This window comes from Hypanus sabinus, chromosome 3 (assembly GCF_030144855.1).
Source record: "Hypanus sabinus isolate sHypSab1 chromosome 3, sHypSab1.hap1, whole genome shotgun sequence".
NCBI lineage: Eukaryota > Metazoa > Chordata > Chondrichthyes > Myliobatiformes > Dasyatidae > Hypanus > Hypanus sabinus.
Window position 1 is genome coordinate 121,441,910 of NC_082708.1, and position 18,906 is coordinate 121,460,815.

Here is an 18,906-nt window from a genome sequence, read left to right on the forward strand (position 1 = left end):
ATTAATTCAACCTCTCTTTGCGCTTACCACTGTCTTTTACAGTTTAAGATTGTACATAGGGCTCACATGTCCAAATCTAAATTGTCTCAATTTTACCCTAACATTAGCCCTGTTTGTGATAAGTGTAAAAGTGGCAAGGCTTCTCTTATTCATATGTACTAGGCCTGTCCTAGTCTAGAGAAATTTTGGAGAATAGTTTTCCTAACCTTATCCCATATTCTTAATTGCCAATTAGAACCTAACCCTCTGATTGCTCTTTTTGGTACCTTGGGTGAGATGGATATACATTTGAGTCCGACTAAACGTTGAACATTATCTTTTGCTTCTCTTTTGGCTAGACGTTTAATTCTTCTTAGGTGGAGAGATGTTGCCCCACCCACTCATGCTCAATTGCTTAATGATATTATGTCCTGTTTAGATCTTGAAAAAATTCACTACTTACTTCTCAATTCGGACATAAAGTTTCATAAGGTGTGGGGAACTTTTCTTGAATATTTTCTTAACTTCTCTTTAGATTAAGTTTTTTTTCAGTCCCTTACTTTCAGCTTTTTTTCCCTTGGCAGTAGGCATTATTATCTTTTGTTCTTATTTTCATTTACAGTTTTCGGGGTTTGAATGCTCCGATTTATATTTCCTACACGTTGCAATGGTTGATCTGGAGTTGTTTTTTTTCTGTTGGGGGGGGGTGGATACTAACTACATGACTTTATTTTGGGTGCTTTTTCATCATTATTTTGAACCATATTATTGTATGTTTTCTTTGCACTGTATTAATTACTTATTTTGTAATTGGGTTTTTGTAATAGTGATTATAGAAATGCATTAAAAAATTAATTTAAAAAAGGGGCCCAAAATTGCACTCAATATTCCATCCAATCTGACCAATGCCTTATAAAGCCTCAATATCGCATCCTTGCTCTTATGTTCTAGCACTCTCAAAATAAGTGCTAACACTGCATTTAACCTAGTTAACCTTTAAGGAATCCTGCACAAGGACTCCCAATTCCCTTCACACTTCCGATTTTTGAATTTTCTCCCCATTTAGAAAAGACTGTACACATTTATTCTTTCTACCAAAGTGCATGACCATACACTTCCCTACACTATATTCTATCTGCCACTTCTTTGCCCATTCTCTCAAACTGTCCAGGTCTTTCTGCAGACTCCCTGCTTTCTCAACCTGTACCTCCGCTATCTTTGAATCATCTGCAGACTTGGCCACAAAGTCATCAATTCTGTTATCCAAATCGTTGACACACAAGAATAGAAGTGGTCCCAATATTAACCCCTGCAGAACACAAGTCACCGGTAGCAACCCTTTATTCTTACACTTTGCCTCTTGCCAGCCAGCCAATACCAAGGGCTCATATCTTGTTAAGCAGCCTCATGTGCAGCACATTGTCAAAAGCCTTCTGAAAATCCAAGTAATCAACATCCATCTACTCTCCTTTGTCTATCGTGCCTGTTATTTCCTCAAGGAATTTCAACAGATTTGTCAGGCAATATTTTTCTTTAAGGAAACCATACTGACTTTGGCTGACATTTTTCAAGTGCCTCCAACATCTTCCCAACCACTGAAGTCAGGCTAAGTGGCCTATTACTTATTTTCTTCTGCTTTACTGCTTTCTTGAAAAGTGGAGTGACATTTTCAATCTTCCAGGCCTCTGGAACCATTTCAGAAACTAATGCTTCTTGAAAGATTATTACTAATGCCTCCACAACCTCTTCAGCTACCTCTTTTAGAACCCTGGGGTGTAGTCCATCTGGTCCAGCTGACTTATCTACCTTCAGATCTTTCAGCTCCCCGAGCACACCTCCTTAGTAATAGCAACTACACTCACTTCTGCCCAACATTCTGCAACTTCTGGGATATTGCAAGTGTATTCCACAGTGAGGACTGATGTAAAATACTTTAAGTTTGTCTGCCATTTCTTTGTTCCCAGTTGCTACCACCCCAGTGTAATTTTCTAGCAGTCTGTTATCCACTCTAGCTCTCTTTTCTTCTCAGGAAGGAGTTATGCTTCATCAACCTCTGAGTTACTTGGATCCACACCAATATGGCTACCATCACAAAAGGTCAACAGCAGATGACATTTCATTGGCTCTTCACTCAACCCTGGAACATATGGACAGTGAAGATGCATTCATCGAAAGCAGCGTTGCATTCAACACAATCATCCCCTCAAAATTAATCAATAAAATCCAAGATTTGGAGTACTGCGCTCAGTTCTGGTCGCATCACTACAGGAAGGATGTGGAAGCCATAGAAAGGGTGCAGAGAAGATATACAGGGATGTTGCCTGGATTGGGGAGCATGCCTTATGAGAATAGGTTGAGTGAACTTGGCCTTTTCTCCTTGGAGTGTCAGAGGATGAGAGGTGACCTGAGAGATGATGAGAAGCATTGATCATGTGGATAGTCGGAGGCTTTATCCCAGGGCTGAAGTGGTTGTCACAAGAGGACTCAGGTTTAAGGTGCTAGGGAGTAGGTACAGAGGAGATGACAGGGGCAAGTTTTTTTACTCAGAGAGTGGCGAGTGCTTGGAATGGGCTGACTGCAACGATATGGTCTTTTAAGAGACTTTTGGATAGGTACATGGAGCTTAGAAAAATTGAGGGCTATGGGTAAGCCTAGTGATTTCTAAGGTAGGGAAATATTTGGCACAACTTTGTGGTTAGAAGGGCGTGTATTGTGCTGTAGGTTTTCAATGTTTCTACCTAGGCTTCAGTAACTCACTGTGCAACTAGATCCTTGATTTCGTTACTTGCAAACCATAGCACGGATTAGCAATGACATTTCCCCCACAATCACTATCAGCACAGGTGCACAAGTCTGTGTGCTTAACCCTCTGTTCTACTTGTGTTATACTTATGACTGTGAGATTAAGCAATGCTCCAATATCATATTCAAATTTGCTGATGACACCTCCGTTGTGGGCCAAATCAAAGGTGCTGACGAATCAACATTTAGGAGGGAGATTGAAATCTGGCCAAGTAGTAGTGCCACAACAACAGCAACTCTTCAATCAATGTTGGAAAGACCAAGAGTTGATTATTGACGAGAGGAGGAGGAAACCAGAGTCAGTTCTCAGAGGATCAGAAGTACAGAGGGTCAGGAACTTTAAGCTCCTCGGCGTTAACATTTCAAAGGATCTGTCCCGAGTCCAGCACATAACTGCCATTACAAGGAAGGTACTACAGGCTTTCTACTTTCTTAGAAGTTTCTTAGCAGATTTGGCATGTCATCTAAAACTTTGCCAACCTTCCATAGATGCATGGTACAGAGTATACTGAAGGGTTGCACCACAGCCTGGTATGGGAATACCAATGTCCTTGCACAGAAAAACCTACAAAAAGTAGTGAATACAGCGCAAACCATTATAGTTAAAGTTCTTCCCCATGATTGACCACATTCACAAGGAGTGCTATCCCAGAAGAGCAGTATCCATCAAAGAAAGGATAACTTCACTCACTCCAACACTGAACTGATTTCACAATCTATGGGCTCACTCTTAAGGATTCTACAATTGGTGTTCTCACTATTTTTCTTTTTTTTTGTATTTGTACAGTTTGTCTTTTGCACATTGAATGTGTGTCCATCTTTGACATGTGTAGCTTTTCATTGATTCTATTGTTTCTTTGTGAATACTTGGAAGAAAATGAGTCACAGGGTTGTGTATAATTATGTCTCTTCAGATACCTGAAGCATAAAAGAGAGGTGAGAGTGAATATTGGACTGCTGGAAAATAATGCTGGAGACGTAGTAACGAAATAACAAACAAACTGGCTATTTTGCATCAGCCTTCACTGTGGAATTCAAAATCAAAGTGGTGGAAGTTCTAGGTGCCAGGGGCACAAAGTGTGTGAAGTCACTATAAATAGAGAGAAGGTTCTTGGGAAACTGAAAGGTCTGAAGGTAGATATCACTTGGACCAGATTGTGTACACACTAGAGTTCTGAAAGAGATTGTGGAGGCATTAGAAATAATCTTTCAAGAATCACTAGGTTCTGGAATGATTCCAGAAGACTGGAAAATTGCAAATGTCATTCCACTCATCAAGACAGGAGAGACACAGAAGAAAGGAAACTATAGGCCATTTAGTCTGACCTCAGTGTTTGGGAATATGTTGGAGTTACTTATTAAGAATAACGACCCATGGTACTTGGAGTCACATGATAAAATAGGGCATAGTCAGTATGGTTTCCTCAAGTGAAAATCTTACCTGACAAATCCGTTGGAATTCTTTGAAGAAATAACAAGCAGGATAGACAAAAGAGAATCACTTGATGTTGTGTGTTTAGATTTTCAGATTGCTTTTGACAAGGTGCCACACAAGGCTGCTTAACAAGCTACAATCTCATGGTATTGCAGGAAAGATTCTAGCATGGACAAAACAGTGGATCCTTGACAGCAAGCAAAGAGAGGGAATAAAGGGAGTCTTTTCTGGTTGGCTGCGGTAACTAATGATGTTCCACAGGAGTCTGTGTTGGGACCAATTGTTTGTACATTACGTGTAAATGATTTGGATGATGGAATTGATGGTTTCGTTGCAAAGCTTGCAGATCATATGAAGATAGATAGAGGGGCAGGTAGTTTTGAAGAAGTACAGAGGCTACAGAAGGACTTAGATTAGGAGAACAGGCAAAGAAATGGCAGCTGGAATACAGTGTTGGGATGTGCGTGGTCATGCACTTTGGTAGAAGAAGTGAAAGGATTGATATTTTTTAAATGGAGAGATATACAAAATACTGAGGTGCAAAGGGGCTTGGGAGTCTTTCTGCAGGATTCTCTAAAGATTAATTTGCAAGTTGAGTCTGTAGTGAGGAAGACAAATGCAATGCACTGCAAGAGGACTAGAATATAAAATCAAGGATGTAATGTTAATACTTTATAAAGCACTGGTGAAGCTTCACTTGAGCAGGTTTGGGCCCCTTAGCTTAGAAAGGATGTGCTGAAACTGGTGAGGGTTCAAAGGAGATACATAAAAATGATCCCAGGATTGAATAGCTTGTTATACGAAGAGCACCTGATGGCTCTGGGTCTGTATTCACTAGAATGCAGAAGAATGAGGGATGACCTCATTGAAACCTATTGAATGGTGAAAGACCTTGATAAAGTGGATCTGGAGAGGATGCTTCCTATGGTGAGAGTCTAAAACCAAAGAACACAGCCTCCAAATAGAAGGATATCCTTTTAGAACAGAGATGAGGAGAAATTTCTTTAGTCAGAGGGTGGTGAATCTGTGGAATTCTTTGCCACAAGCAGTTGTGGAGGCCAAGTCTTCATGTATATTTAAGGCAGGAGTTGATATATTTTATTGGTCAGAGCATGAAGGGATATGGGGAGAAGGCAGGAAATTGAGGCTGAGTGGAAAATTGGATCAGCCATGATTATATATGGTGACATATATAGTACTGTCCAAAAGTCTGAGGCACCCTAGATTTTTTAATATGGTTTCAGATGGTATGGCCTCCACAGAACCCTGATCTCATTGAGGATGCCTGGAATTTCTTGGAGGGACAGTCAAGCACTAAGGTGCTTGGAACCTACCAATTTTCTTATAAAACTGCACAACAGTGTACCTAAGAGAATTGAAAGAGTTTTAAAGGCAAAGGATGGTCACACCAAATATTGATTCAATTTAGTTGTTTTTTTTAAAAAAACTGTTTACTATTTTTATAGTAATATTTTGCTATTTAGAAACTTCTCATTATTTTTCAAAGCATCTTAGCTTTACAAAAATTTTTTCACCTGTGCCTAAGATTTTTGCACAATACTGTATGTACTTTGATAATACATTTACTTTGAACTTTGAAGTTTCCTCATGATACAAAGATAGACAGAAGGACTGCTAGTGTTAAGAAAGCAGGGAGTCTTGAAGGATTAGATAGGTTGGGAGAATGGGTAAAGAAGTGGCTGATGGAATGCAGCGTAGGGAAATGTATGATCATGTACTTGGTAGAAGGAAGTAGGCAAAAAACTATTTTCTAAAGGGGAAAGAATTCAGAAACTGGAGGGGAAAGAGACTTAGGAGCCTTAACGCAGGATTCCCTCAAAGTAAACTTGCAGGCTGCATCAGTAGGAAGTCAAACGCAATGTTAGCATTCATTTTCAGAGGACCAGAATATAAATGTAAGGATACAATGCTGAGGATTTATAAGGCATTAGTATAGCCATATTAAAGGTATTATGAGCAATGTTGGGCCCATGTCTAAGGAGGACATGCTGGCATTACAGTGTACAATAGATTTATGAAAATTATCCTGAAAATGAAAGGGTTAACAAATGAGCAGTGTTTGATGGCTCTTGGCCTGAACTCACTGGAAAGAAGGATTGGAGGGGGGGGGGGGGGGGATTGGAAAGTGCACGGGGGAATCTCATTGAAACCTACCAAATACTGAAAAGCCTGTAAAGAGTGGATGTGGCAAAGAATAGTGGAAAGCAGAGCCTCAGAATAAAAGGATATTGCTTTCGAACAAAGATGAGGAGGAATTTCTTTAGCCAGGGGCTAGTGAATCTGTGAAGCTCATTGTTGGAGACTACAGTGGTGGCCAAGTAATTGAAACATTTAAAGCAGAGGCTGGTAAGTACTTTATTATTTATTAATAAATAGTTAATGTTTATTAATATTAAATTAAATATTAAATTTGCCCAGCAACCCCCAATAAATCTGATTATCCCCAACTTAATCTCAGGACAATTTACAATGACCAATTAACCTACTAACCAGTATGTCTTTGGACTGTGGGAGAAAAGCAGAACCGCATCATGCAAAATGCTATGCTAAGAGAGTGAAAGGTTTCTGGAATAAGTTACAAGAATGGGGTTGAGAAGGAATAATAAATAAGCAATGATCAAATGGCAAAGCAGACTTAATGGGTGAATGGCCTAATTCTACTCCTATGTCTTGTATCCTGTTTTCCACTTAATCAATGTCTTTGTCCTCTTTTGCTGAATTGATAACTGTTCACAATCCTCAGGTTTACACTTTTTTATTGATCCTCAGATTACTCACACTTAAGGGGTGGCAATTCTGTGAAATTCAGTACCCTGCAGGATTGTGCAGATGGACCACCAAAGAAATTTAAAGAGGTGGAGGATCCAGTGAGTATGGGGAATTGACACAGAAAAGGATCTGAGGCACATAACAAATCAGCCACGATCATACTGAATGGCAGAACAGGCTTTACAGGCCAGTTAACTTATCCCTGCTCCTATTTTCGATTGTTGTGTCTTGTTATTTTGGTTTTTTTTTTCTGAGTCAGTTAAGTCACTTTTCCAGTTTTATTTTTTGCACCGGCCAATAATAAATGGTCTTTGTAATTCATCCCCTGATATTAACAATTAGTCTTATAACATTCCCTACCTTACCACAGCCAATCTGTCCCCATAACTTCATAGTTTTCATTATTAGCTAGGGCGTGACCTCAAAAAGCAACTCACCCCTCTCCACCTTAGTGAACAACTTTAATTATGTGATAGTTGCTCTTCTCCTAGAGATCCCATACATTACTCATATATTTATTACTCTTCTCATTATATAATACCCATTTTAGTACGGCCTGCCCTCATGTAGTATCCTTAGAAGTACTGATGAAAAAAGCCACAAAGAGTACGCAGGAAATTCCTTCTCTGCTGTATTATTTCTCATTTGGTTTGTCCGATTGACATGTAGATTTAAGTCACCCATAATTTTAGTTGTACACTCAGCATGTTTCACTTATTTCTCATTTAGTTCCATCACTTACATTGGTAATATTGTATGAGGATTTATATACACCCTCCACCACAGTTTCTGACCCTGAGATCCAGATTCCAGAAAGTTCTTGGAGTTTTTTGTTTTTTTTTTAAAAACACTGCTATTCCACCCTTTTGCCTGAATAACTACCCCAAGATATTCAGTTCCCATCCCTTATCACCCTACAGCAATGTCTCTATAATTGCAAAAATACGATACCTTCTTACGTCCATTTGTGAAGTTAATTCATCTACCTAGTTCTGAGTGCTCCACATGCTCAGACATATCTTTCAGTTATAATCAACACCTCCAATTTCCTGAACCTCCACTCTCAGTCCCTCTCTCCTGGTCCTTAACTTCCATCCCATCAGCCTCCACATCAACAGATCATCCTTTTCAATTTCTGAGCTCCAAGATTCCTTCACCAGGCACATTCTTTTCCAGCCCCTTTCAGCAATTTGAATGAAATTTTTTGTCATTTCCTGGGCTACTCTTCTGTCCCTACCTCCCAAGAAGGAGGTATAACACCTGTCCTTTCATATTACTCCTTTTTCTTATGCATTTTTGGCAATTTAAAATAACTATATCTTTGCACTGTACAGCTGCTGCAAAATGAATGTTATTTTATACGTTAGTGAAAGTAAACATGATTCTGATGCAGCAGTGACTCACTTGCACTTCTTTCAATCTAATGTAGTGCATTTAATGTTCACAATGTTGCCTCCTCCACATTGGAGAATTTGAGATTAATGTTCTGCAAAGTGATCACCAAACCTGCAGGAATGATGAGTTTCTCGCTGCCTGCCACTTTTCCTCATGTTCGCACTGTGTCCCCGACAGGAGTGTTACAGTGATATCCAATGCAAGATTGAGTAACATCTTCCATTTAGGCACATTGCAACCTGCTGAACTCAGTATCAAATTCTCCAAATTTCGACAACTCACTCTTTCAATTTGTAACAGAACTTGCTGTTTCTGCCCGTCATCATTATTTTAACTCAATTTTTCTTTTTGCTAGCTGGGTCCAGCATGTCCCATACTTTGCAGTTAGCAACAAATTACACAGACAAAGAAATTTAACCTGACCTTAACTGTACACTGGAGAGAAGAGACTACAGACACTGAAATCTGGAACAAAAATGCAAGCTGGGGGAACTCAGTGGATTGAGCCGCATCTGCAGAGGAAAAGGCATTGCATCAGGATTGCTCACTAACTGCAGTCACTTCCTGACCCTCTATACTATCTAAAACTAATTTGTTTTTTCCTCTTTCCAGATTTCCAGGATGCAAACCAAAAACATTCCCATCCACAGATACTGCATGACCTACTGAATGGTTCCAGCATTTTGTATTTATGCTTTTAGGCTTGTCTTTTTAACTTTCTTCAGCATTTCAACGTTATTTCACAGTATAGACTTGCTTACTTCAAAATTTCTTGTCAAGGGCATGAAAACACAGTTAATGAAACACTTGCCATGTCTCCACCTCACAACTTTGCTTTTTGTTTCCATCTTAATTTCTATCCTCATCTCTTTCTTGTTTGCAGACAGAGTTGAGCCAACAATGCTACCTTATGTGATGCAGTTATCCCAATGATATTGAGAAGTTTGCAACACTTCTAACTTAAATTAAATGTTTTAAGTGGATAACAAGTTATGTTAAAACAATAACAAATATCAGAAAAATATTTTTAGAAGTTTATAGATAATTCATTCACACAAGCAGATTAAGCAACTTAAAAATGATTCCTTAAAAATAAATTTTTCACGTCATAACCTAAAAGGATATCAAATGGTGAATACTTGCCTTTTGTGGCTTGAAGTCATATTTTACACAGTGCTGAAATCCTTTTCCTTTTGATTTTATTGATGTCACAATTAGACAACCACCAACAAAATGAGCAGAATATCCAAGACCTTTATTGGTACGGAAGCTAGTGGAAGAAATAAGCATCTTAATGAAGTAATTGCAGCATCAATCATCAATTCCCCTGGAAACATCAGAAAAACTAAATATTTAAATGAGTAGATCCAAGCTAATGGTTGATTTCCTACAGTACAGTGAACCAAACATCACACTTTTACAAAACACTGGTGCAAGAAGGTGGGTGTAAACTACTGATATAATTCTGACAATGAACTATTTTTAAAGTGGAAAATAAAATGGGTTTTTTCCTTCCACCCACCAACCATTAACGACCCCCCCCCCCAAGAACAGCAATGAGTCAAACAAAGTTAACATGTTTTCAAAGGGGAGCAGTGACATACCAGGATGTTAAATGCTTCAATCTCCTTCAGGTTGCTCCAGAACAGCAGTGTACAATTTGTTTCAGAGACCACCAAAATAATAAGTTAAATTACTTCACTCATACAAAGGTCAACATCTCAAACGTATTCCCATCATCATCATTCCATGTGAGCTCCAACCTTTCTCTATGTTTGTGAAAGTCAGAGACATTCACAGACACTAACCTCTGAAAATAAATCTAGGTACATTGCTAAACCAGGTTCCAAAGCACTTCTAGAAGTGGTTTCTGAAAGACAGCTAAAGAGTCTGTTACTGCATTATTAGTCATCTTTCAGAAACCACTGGATTCATTCCAACTCTATGGAGTACAACTCATTGGGTATATTTAAAGCAGAGGTTGATGGGCTCTTGATTTGTAAGGATGGGAGAAGTTTCAGGGGATTGGAGGGCTGTGAATGCTGTTCTTTTATTCAAGAAAGGGAGTAGAGATAGCCCAGGAAATTATAGACCAGGGAGTCTTACTTCACTGGTTGGTAAGTTCACGGAGCAAAACCTGAGAGGCAGGATTTATGAACACTTAGAGAGGTATAATACGATTAGGAGTAGTCAGCATGGCTTTGTCAAGGGCAGGTCGTGCCTTACGATACTGACTGATTGATGAAGGCTAATACACCGTACACCGCCTTAACCACAGAGTCAACCTGCGCAGCTGCTTGATCTCCATCTGCCACTTCTCAGCCTAGTTTTGCATCCTATCAATGTCCTGCTCTAACCTCTGACAGCCCTCCACACTATCCACAACACCTTCAACCTTTGTGTCATCAGCAAACTTACTAACCCATCCCTGCACTTCCTCATCCAGGTCATTTATAAAAATCACAAAGAGTAAGGATCCCAGAACAGATCCCTGAGGCACTCCACTGGTGACCGACCTCCATGCAGAATATAACCCGTCTACAACCACTCTTTCCCTTCTGTGGGCAAGCCAGTTCTGGATCCATAAAGTAAGGAGAAGTGGCAGATGGAGATCAATCCAGATAAGTGTGAAGTGGTTCATTTTGGTAGGTCAAATATGATGGCAGAATACAGTATTAATGGCAAGACTCTTGGCAGTGTGGAGGATCCAAGTCCGTAGGATGCTCAAAGCAGCTGCGCAGGTTGACTCTGTGGTTAAAGTGGCATACGGTGTATTGGCTTTCATCAATCATGAAATTGAATTTAGGAGCAGAGAGATAATGTTGTAGCTATATAGGACCCCATTTGGAGTACTGTGCTCAGTTCTGGTCGCCTCACTACAGAAAGGGCGTGGAAGCCATAGAAAGGGTGCAGAGAAGATTTACAATGATGTTGCCAAGATTGGGGAGCATGCCTCACAAGAATAGGTTGAATGAACTCGGCCTTTTCTCCTTGGAGTGACAGAGGATGAGAGGTGACCTGATAGAAATGTATAAGATGATGAGAGACATTGATCGTGTGGAGTCAGAGGCTTTTTCCCCAGGGCAGAAATGGTTGCCACAAGAGGACACAGGTTTAAGGTGCTGGGGAGCAGGTACAAAAGAGATGTCAGGGGGAAGTTTTTTTTACTCAGAATGATGAGTGCGTGGAATGGGCTGCCAGCAACGGTGATGGAGGCAGATACGATGGGGTCTTTTAAGAGATTTTTGGATAGGTACACGGAGCTTAGAAAAATAGAGGGCTATAGGTAAGCCTAGTAATTTCAAAGGACATGTTCTGCACGACCTTGTGGGCCGAAAGGCCTGTATTGTGCTGTAGGTTTTCTATGTTTCTATGACATAAAAGATTATTGGCAAAAGGCAGGAGAATGGGTCTGAGAGGGAATATAATGGCCTAATGCTGCTCCTATCTCTTATTCCATGTGACCAAGGTTGCCATCTAAGGTAGTTCCATTAGCCCTAATTTGGTTCATGCCCCTATATGTTGAGACATGATATCTTAAGTGGAAACTACACAATAATTTAGATAAAATTAGAGCAATATGATTAGCTTTGAATGCTCCAAAAAAATGCAAGTACATTGAATTCTCCAACCAGAAGTTACTGAAGCTATAAATAGCAGATCTTACTCTATTAAGGCAGTGTAGTACCCCATGTCAGACATGATTTGACATTATTTTATAGAGCACGGTTTCTCAACCAGGGTTACGTGAGAGGTTGCTAGAAGTTCTACAAGAAACCATGATTTTTTAAAAAAAAAACTCCTTTTTTGAACTTCACATAACGCACAAAGCTAACACTCGCAGTGATGGGCAGTGACCAAGCAGCCCCATTAGCAATCTCGTTAGAGTTCTCTCAGCCCAGTATATCAGTCTACAATATAACCTTGTTTATTTGGTTGAGTCCATTCTCAGTTTCTAATGCAAGATAGGGGGAAGCCATTGATAATTTGTGAGCGCTGTATTGCATGGAAGAAAGGACAGTAGGCCGATGAGATTTTTTTCATGGTTTTTTCATTTAGTTATTTATTATGCCACTCTTTTTTATATTTTATTAACCAGTGTTTTACAGACATGTCTGACAGTCCAATGTGGTGATTTGTGAAAAGATGTGAGATAAAAGAGAAAGATTCTAGTCCAAGGCCAACAGGCAATTCTGATCAGGTTAATGGTGAAGAATTACAATCTTCTGAAACATTTCACTGTAATAGTGTAATAATGGACACAAAGGAACCCAATTTACAATGAAAGCTTCTGATCAATTTACTGGTGATCTAAGTTGTCCTATTCCATTCTGCCTAGTCTATGGCAAACAACTTACATATGTAGTAATGGCTCCAGCAAAATTGAAAAACATTTATCTACAATTCACAGCCATATAACGCATAAAAGTGCTAATTATTTTAAACAGCTATTGGAATCTCAAAACAAACAGAGTAAAGTTTTTATTAATAAAGTCACAGTCAGTAAAAAGATTCTGGATGCAAGTTAGCAAGAAGCAGAAAAGTCACACAGTTGGTGAGAATCTAATAATGCCAGCATATAAAATGATAGTAGGTAAAATGCGAGGACAAGATACAGAATGAGAAACTAAAAAGGTTTCACTCTCAAACAGTTAATCTATTATGTTTGCCTTATGAGTTTTTAAAATTTATCAAAGGAAAAGAAGGACTAATTTCAAGAAAGGTTGATTAAAAGTTCATTCTCTACTTGAAAGAGCTTTGATAATTATTTTTGGGTTTTCCGAGTCCTGAAAATTATTTCAAGGGTTCCTCCAGGGCAAAAAGATTTAGAAAGGCTGTTCTAGAGCAACAATTCCAGTTATGAACGTACTTAAGCACCACAATGTTGCAAACTTGCATACAGCTAATTAAAAATCCACTTCAAAAATAGCTATGCCCAATGTATAGATATACAGTTAGTCTTCCTTATTCAGCTTCATTTACGTTTTCACAAATATAAATAATCTTGTGTCAGGTGTACAGAATTAAAATTGAACACAAAGTTCCAAAGACAACACTGAAAACCTCCTGGTATTTTTATTTGGTTTACATTTTCTGAAAACTCCTCTAACATGGATATTTTTTTACAAAATACAAGTCATTTTCTGGTTATTTTGCAGCACTACATATAGCCATGTAGTGAATAAGCAATAAGAAATATCAGTAGAAATGAAATTTATATTTCTATACACTTACCAGTATAAATAAGGTTTGTCTTTATCAACATTGATATTATTTAAAGGATCCATTCTGAGCCATGTGTGAAAAGTGAAACCATTCTGGTAAGGCCACTTAGCAATTGGAGGTAGAGCTATAGCCTGAAACAAACAAAATCAATCCATAAGTTCTTTCTTGCTGCATTCTGTTTGGAATCGTACTTTCTCCTCAGTTATTCATTATCACACATTAGTCTTCAGCATAAAGGAAGAACATGGGGCCAGCTTTCCCATCTTCTTGCATCCAAAAGTAAATACATTGCTATGGTTAAAGTTCTAAGTAAACTTGTTCCCAAACATTTCATCTTCACTTAAAAAAGGATAATCTGGTTATCAATAAGAAATTGTAAATCAAAATTGCACTACACAAAGCCTATTTGTTACCTCGTCACAAGGATGAAACATTGTTTTCTGGGAGGGGAAGGAAGCCCTTGCATATTCTGTAAATTGGTCAACAAATAATTGTGCATGAAAGCATTCAAAGAGAGTATGGCACAAACTGGACAATGTTCTTAAAAACAAGCAAACAGGCAACTATCATTGAAAGTAACAAGATGCAATTGTTATTATTGACCCAAGTTCCAAAAATATCATTAAGTCGGTAGGTTGCAATTGCATCACTTTCCATCCTTAGATAAAATCCAAGAGCTGACCAGAACCACAATTTAAATTTATAAGCACCTCTTAAACACTATAAGCAGTGATCACTAAAAGCAGTAATGATTCAGTTCTTGAATGAATGGAGAACTCTCATCTAGATTAAAAAAGTACAAACCAAAACATTCAATGTACTGTTCAAATACCATTTGCTCAATGCAGAGTTGTAAACAAATTGCAACATTCCTAATAATTTCCTTGAAGAGGCTGCACAAAATCTAGCATCAAAACAAGCATGTTTAAGTTCAAGTAAGAAGAAAATTAAGACATTAGGTCAAGAAAGGTTAAAGATGCAAAAGAAATCCAACAGCTCAAATCTGAACAAACATGAAGAACTTTGGGTTATCAGCATAATTGGATTCCATCCCAATTTGTGACCTCATAGCAAGGTATATTTTCCATTACAATCACAGCAGAAATTAATGCTAGTTCTATAAGGTAGAAGGACATGATGGGAGCAATACAGCAACTAAAACTGACATGTTGTGGTTATAGATGGAACATTGGACTACAAACACAAATAGCAAAAGGCCATACAAATAGAATCAAACAATCGCACAGATCAAAGCTTTATACTCCAGCCACATCTACTTTTCAGAGTACAAATAAACAGCTAACACAAGGCAGCATCTCCAAGAGAATCCCCATCAATGATGGAAGTACGATAAACCTGAAACATTCCAGCAATCTTCAGGCAAAAGAGCCTGTGGGTCTGGCAAACATAAAAGCTTGTCTTCAGCCATCTCAAATCACTCCCTGCAATCTATTTATTTATTTTAAATAGCTGAGTAAGTTATAGAAAAGGCTACACAGCATCCCAAGCTAACATGCTGAAAAAAAAAATAGCCCTTCACACCAGCTCTCCTCTAGCCATAATTGGCAACTGGTTTATTATTGACATCTGCACCAAATTATAGTGTAAAACTTCATATAGATAATTACAAAGAAAATTGCATCCAGGTAGTACAATGGAAAAGTAATACAGAATAGTGTTACAGTTGCACAGAAAGCACAGTACAGGTAAGCAATAAGGTGCATGGGCCATAATGAGGTAGACTGTAAGGACAAAAGTTCATCTTTATTGTACAGAGGTCTGTTCAAAAATCTTATAACAGAACTGACACTATCCTTGAGCCCAGGGGTGTTGTTTTCAAACTTTTATATCTTATGCTTGATGAGAGTGACTAGAAGAGTGCATGTCCAGGATGGGAGTAATCCTTTATTATGTTGCCTCCCAACCCAAGGCAACCAGTTGGCAACATCCCAACAATAACACTCCTGAGACAAGCTCTGTTATCCACCTCCTCAGTTACTCTACTTCCTCATGATGGAAGATGTTATCAAGTGCCTTCAAGCAGTTCTTTGACATCAGAATTGAAATTAGTTTATTATTGTCACATACTCAAGGTAGAGAACAGCTTGTCTTACTTATTGTTCATACAGATCAAATCATTACAAAGTGCACTGAAGTACAACAAAGTGGAAAAAATAACAATGCAGAATAAAGTCGAACAGAGAAAATACAAGACAGACAATAAGGTGCAAGGTAAATAACTAAATAACAAGGTATATTGTGAGGTCAAGAGTCCATCTCGTCATACTAGAGGTTTTATAAAAGCAGGTCTGTGATCCGCCATTTTGCAGCGCATCGAGTAAGTCGCTTCCACAGCAGCTCCACTTTTCTTTATATTTTATATCCCACTGACAGATTCCATTAAGTTTGATGACTTATTACTTCTACTGAAGGATTTACAATTTAATTACAATGGCCAAAAGAAGTCGTTCTGGTATTGAACTGAGAAGCGGCAAGACTTTTCCTGAAACGGAGCAAACTGAACAAATAAAGAAAGCGGAGGAACCTGTTACTTTAGCAGGAATATTTTCTTCAATACAGGACATGAAGTCGGAATTCGGATCGCTTAACACTAAGGTTGATAAGCTGACGGACCCCAATGGGAAGCTTAAAAAATCTATCTCTACTGTTCAAGATTCTCCGAAGAATTTGGACTTCCAACTTCAGACGCTTAAGCAGACTACAAATCAAATTGAGAACGAACATGATCAATTCAGGCAAACAGTTAAAGAACAAGGAGTGAAGATGACTTCAATGGAAAAGAAAATCAATGAAATTACCTCAGAATTATCCAAAATGAAGAAAAAAATGGTTGATTTAGATAGTAGAGGGCATCAGAGGAATTTGCATATACTAGGACTGCCTGAAAATACTGAAGCTGACGATCTGTTAAAAATTCTGCTCAGATATGTTGTATTCACTTTTTAGTGAGACTCTGGAAGCTAGCCCTTTAATTGATAGAGTCCGAAGAATTCCATTTTCTCGGCGTTCATCGGAATTTCATCCTTGACCAATTGTACTTTGTATTATTATACAACCAAAGAAGCCATACTTCGAGAGGCCAGAAAAAAAGCAAAAGATAATCTTTAAATCAACAGAAATTCGTATTGTTGAAGATTACCCCCGAGATCTTTGCCAAAAGAAGGTAATACCGAGAAGTCATGAGTGAAATGTATAAATTTACACCCCTCTCTTCGGTACCCAGCACGGTTAATAATTTTTCCTGAAGGATCTAAGTCACTGAGAATCTACTCTCCCCAGGAGGGATGGGAGTACATTAAAAATTTTAAAGTTAAGCTGATTACTGAATAGGCAATTCTGATGTACGAGATGTTTATAGATATCCTGAGCCAAGTCTTTGATATGGGATGTGACTGATTAAACTTTTTTTTTTACTCATTAATAATTAGTGTGTGTGTGTATGTATGTGTGTGTATATATATATATATATATAAAAAAAACTGTTTTGTAGAGAACTCTTACAGTATTATACTATAAAGGTCCGTACAGGACCTGTTGTGTATTTCTCTTTTTTTGAGAGAAAGAACTCTAATATTATTTGCTTGGATTTATTTTTCTTTGAATATGTGATTATGTGATTAATATACTTTAGACAAATTTAAGATGGCCATCGCCAATTATATTTTTACTACTGTTAGACATAACATTGTAATATTTGAAATCAGTTTGTTCTTTTTATTATGTCTGTTTTGGGAGGGATTAATATTTTAAATTTAATATACGTAGCTGCAAAATGGAGGATAGGGTCAAGGGTTATTTGTTTAGCATGTGGCCAGTTTATTGGTTACTGTCTTTCTTGCTTTGTGGGGGGGAGGGGGGGGCGGGAAGGCCTATTAGAATAGGTTTTTTTTACTCAATTGGGCGGTTCTTGTGATGGATTTTTTTCCCGCAAATACGTCACTCCTTCCAGTTGTACCTGTGCCTTTTGGATCAATCTGCGCTGTGTAATAGTTTTTTTTATACAATATTAAATTAAATTTTAAACATGAATGTTAATAAAATTAATATAATCTCTTGGAATCTGAATGGTGTGAATCATCCTATTAAGCATAAAAATATTTTTAAGAAATTAAAAACAGATATTATTTTTGCACAGGAAAATCATATATGGAAACAGGATGAGGACAGATTTCTCAAATTTTGGAAAGAACCTTTATTTCACTCGTTGTCAACTAATAAAGTTAGAGGCGTATCTATTTCTGTTAACTCCAAAATCCCTTTTGTACATTTTAATACTATTACTGATTCGATTGGAAGATATTTAATTGTTATTGGTTTATTATGGGAGCAAAAGGTAGCTCTGGTATGTGTATACGCACCTAATGTAGATCATCCCAATTTTTTTTAAGAAGCTTTTTTCTGAGCTACCGAATTTGAATGAATAGAAGTTGATCATGGGCAGTGATTTTAATTGTTGTTTGAACACGGCGATTGACAGGTCATCAACCAATCTGTCGCTTCCTAATAAAGTGGCTGCGTGGATTAATTCTTTTTTACTAGAATATGGCCTGGTCAATATCTGGAGATATAAACACCCTAACGACAAAGACTTCTCTTCCCCCCACCCCCCCCCCCCCCACGTTCATCGTAAGTATTCTAGAATTGATTACTTTTTTTTTTAGATACATGTTTGCTACACTCCATTGCTGAGTGTGCATATGACGTCATCGTGTTGTCGGATCACGTGCCTTTCAAGTTAACCCTGAAGCTCTCTGATAGCTTTCTGAAAATGTCACAGTGGAGATTGAATCCTGTATTGTTACAGGATCCAGCTTTTGTTAATTTTGTTAAAGAACAAATTTTTATATTTTTTGAATTTAATACAACTGAAGGAACGTCAAACCTGGTTATATGGGACACGATGAACTCTTTTCTTAGGGGACAGATAATTTCATACTCAGCAGCTTTAAGAAAGAAAACTAAAGCAGAATTGTCAGTGCTTACAAATAAAATTAGAGAGATAGATAAAGCGTATTCAGTTAAACCTACTGAAGATCTATATAAAGAAAGGGTCAAACTTCAATCGCAATATGATTTGCTTTTGACCTTTCCCATTGAACAGCAAATTCTTAAATCTAAAAGTTTATTTTATATACATGGAGATAAATCTGGTAAACTTTTGGCGAGTCAGTTAAAGGCTGGTATGGTCAGACGACAGATCTGTAGACAAGATAGAATTGAAACCTTAGACCCTTATGAAATTAAGATATTTATGGATT

General features: G+C 37.9%; 1 protein-coding gene across 1 annotated transcript in view; it reads right to left on the reverse strand.

Moving 5' to 3' along the window:
- The window catches only part of lrba (LPS-responsive vesicle trafficking, beach and anchor containing), an 817,631-nt gene that overhangs the window by 758,327 nt on the left and 40,398 nt on the right, over nucleotides 1–18,906 (reverse strand). The window contains exons 5-6 of the mRNA XM_059965020.1: nucleotides 13,637–13,758; nucleotides 9,545–9,671 (exon numbers count right to left, since the gene is read on the reverse strand). Of these exons, the coding sequence (XP_059821003.1) occupies nucleotides 9,545–9,671; nucleotides 13,637–13,758 (249 nt within the window). The remainder of the gene's footprint in view (nucleotides 1–9,544; nucleotides 9,672–13,636; nucleotides 13,759–18,906) is intronic.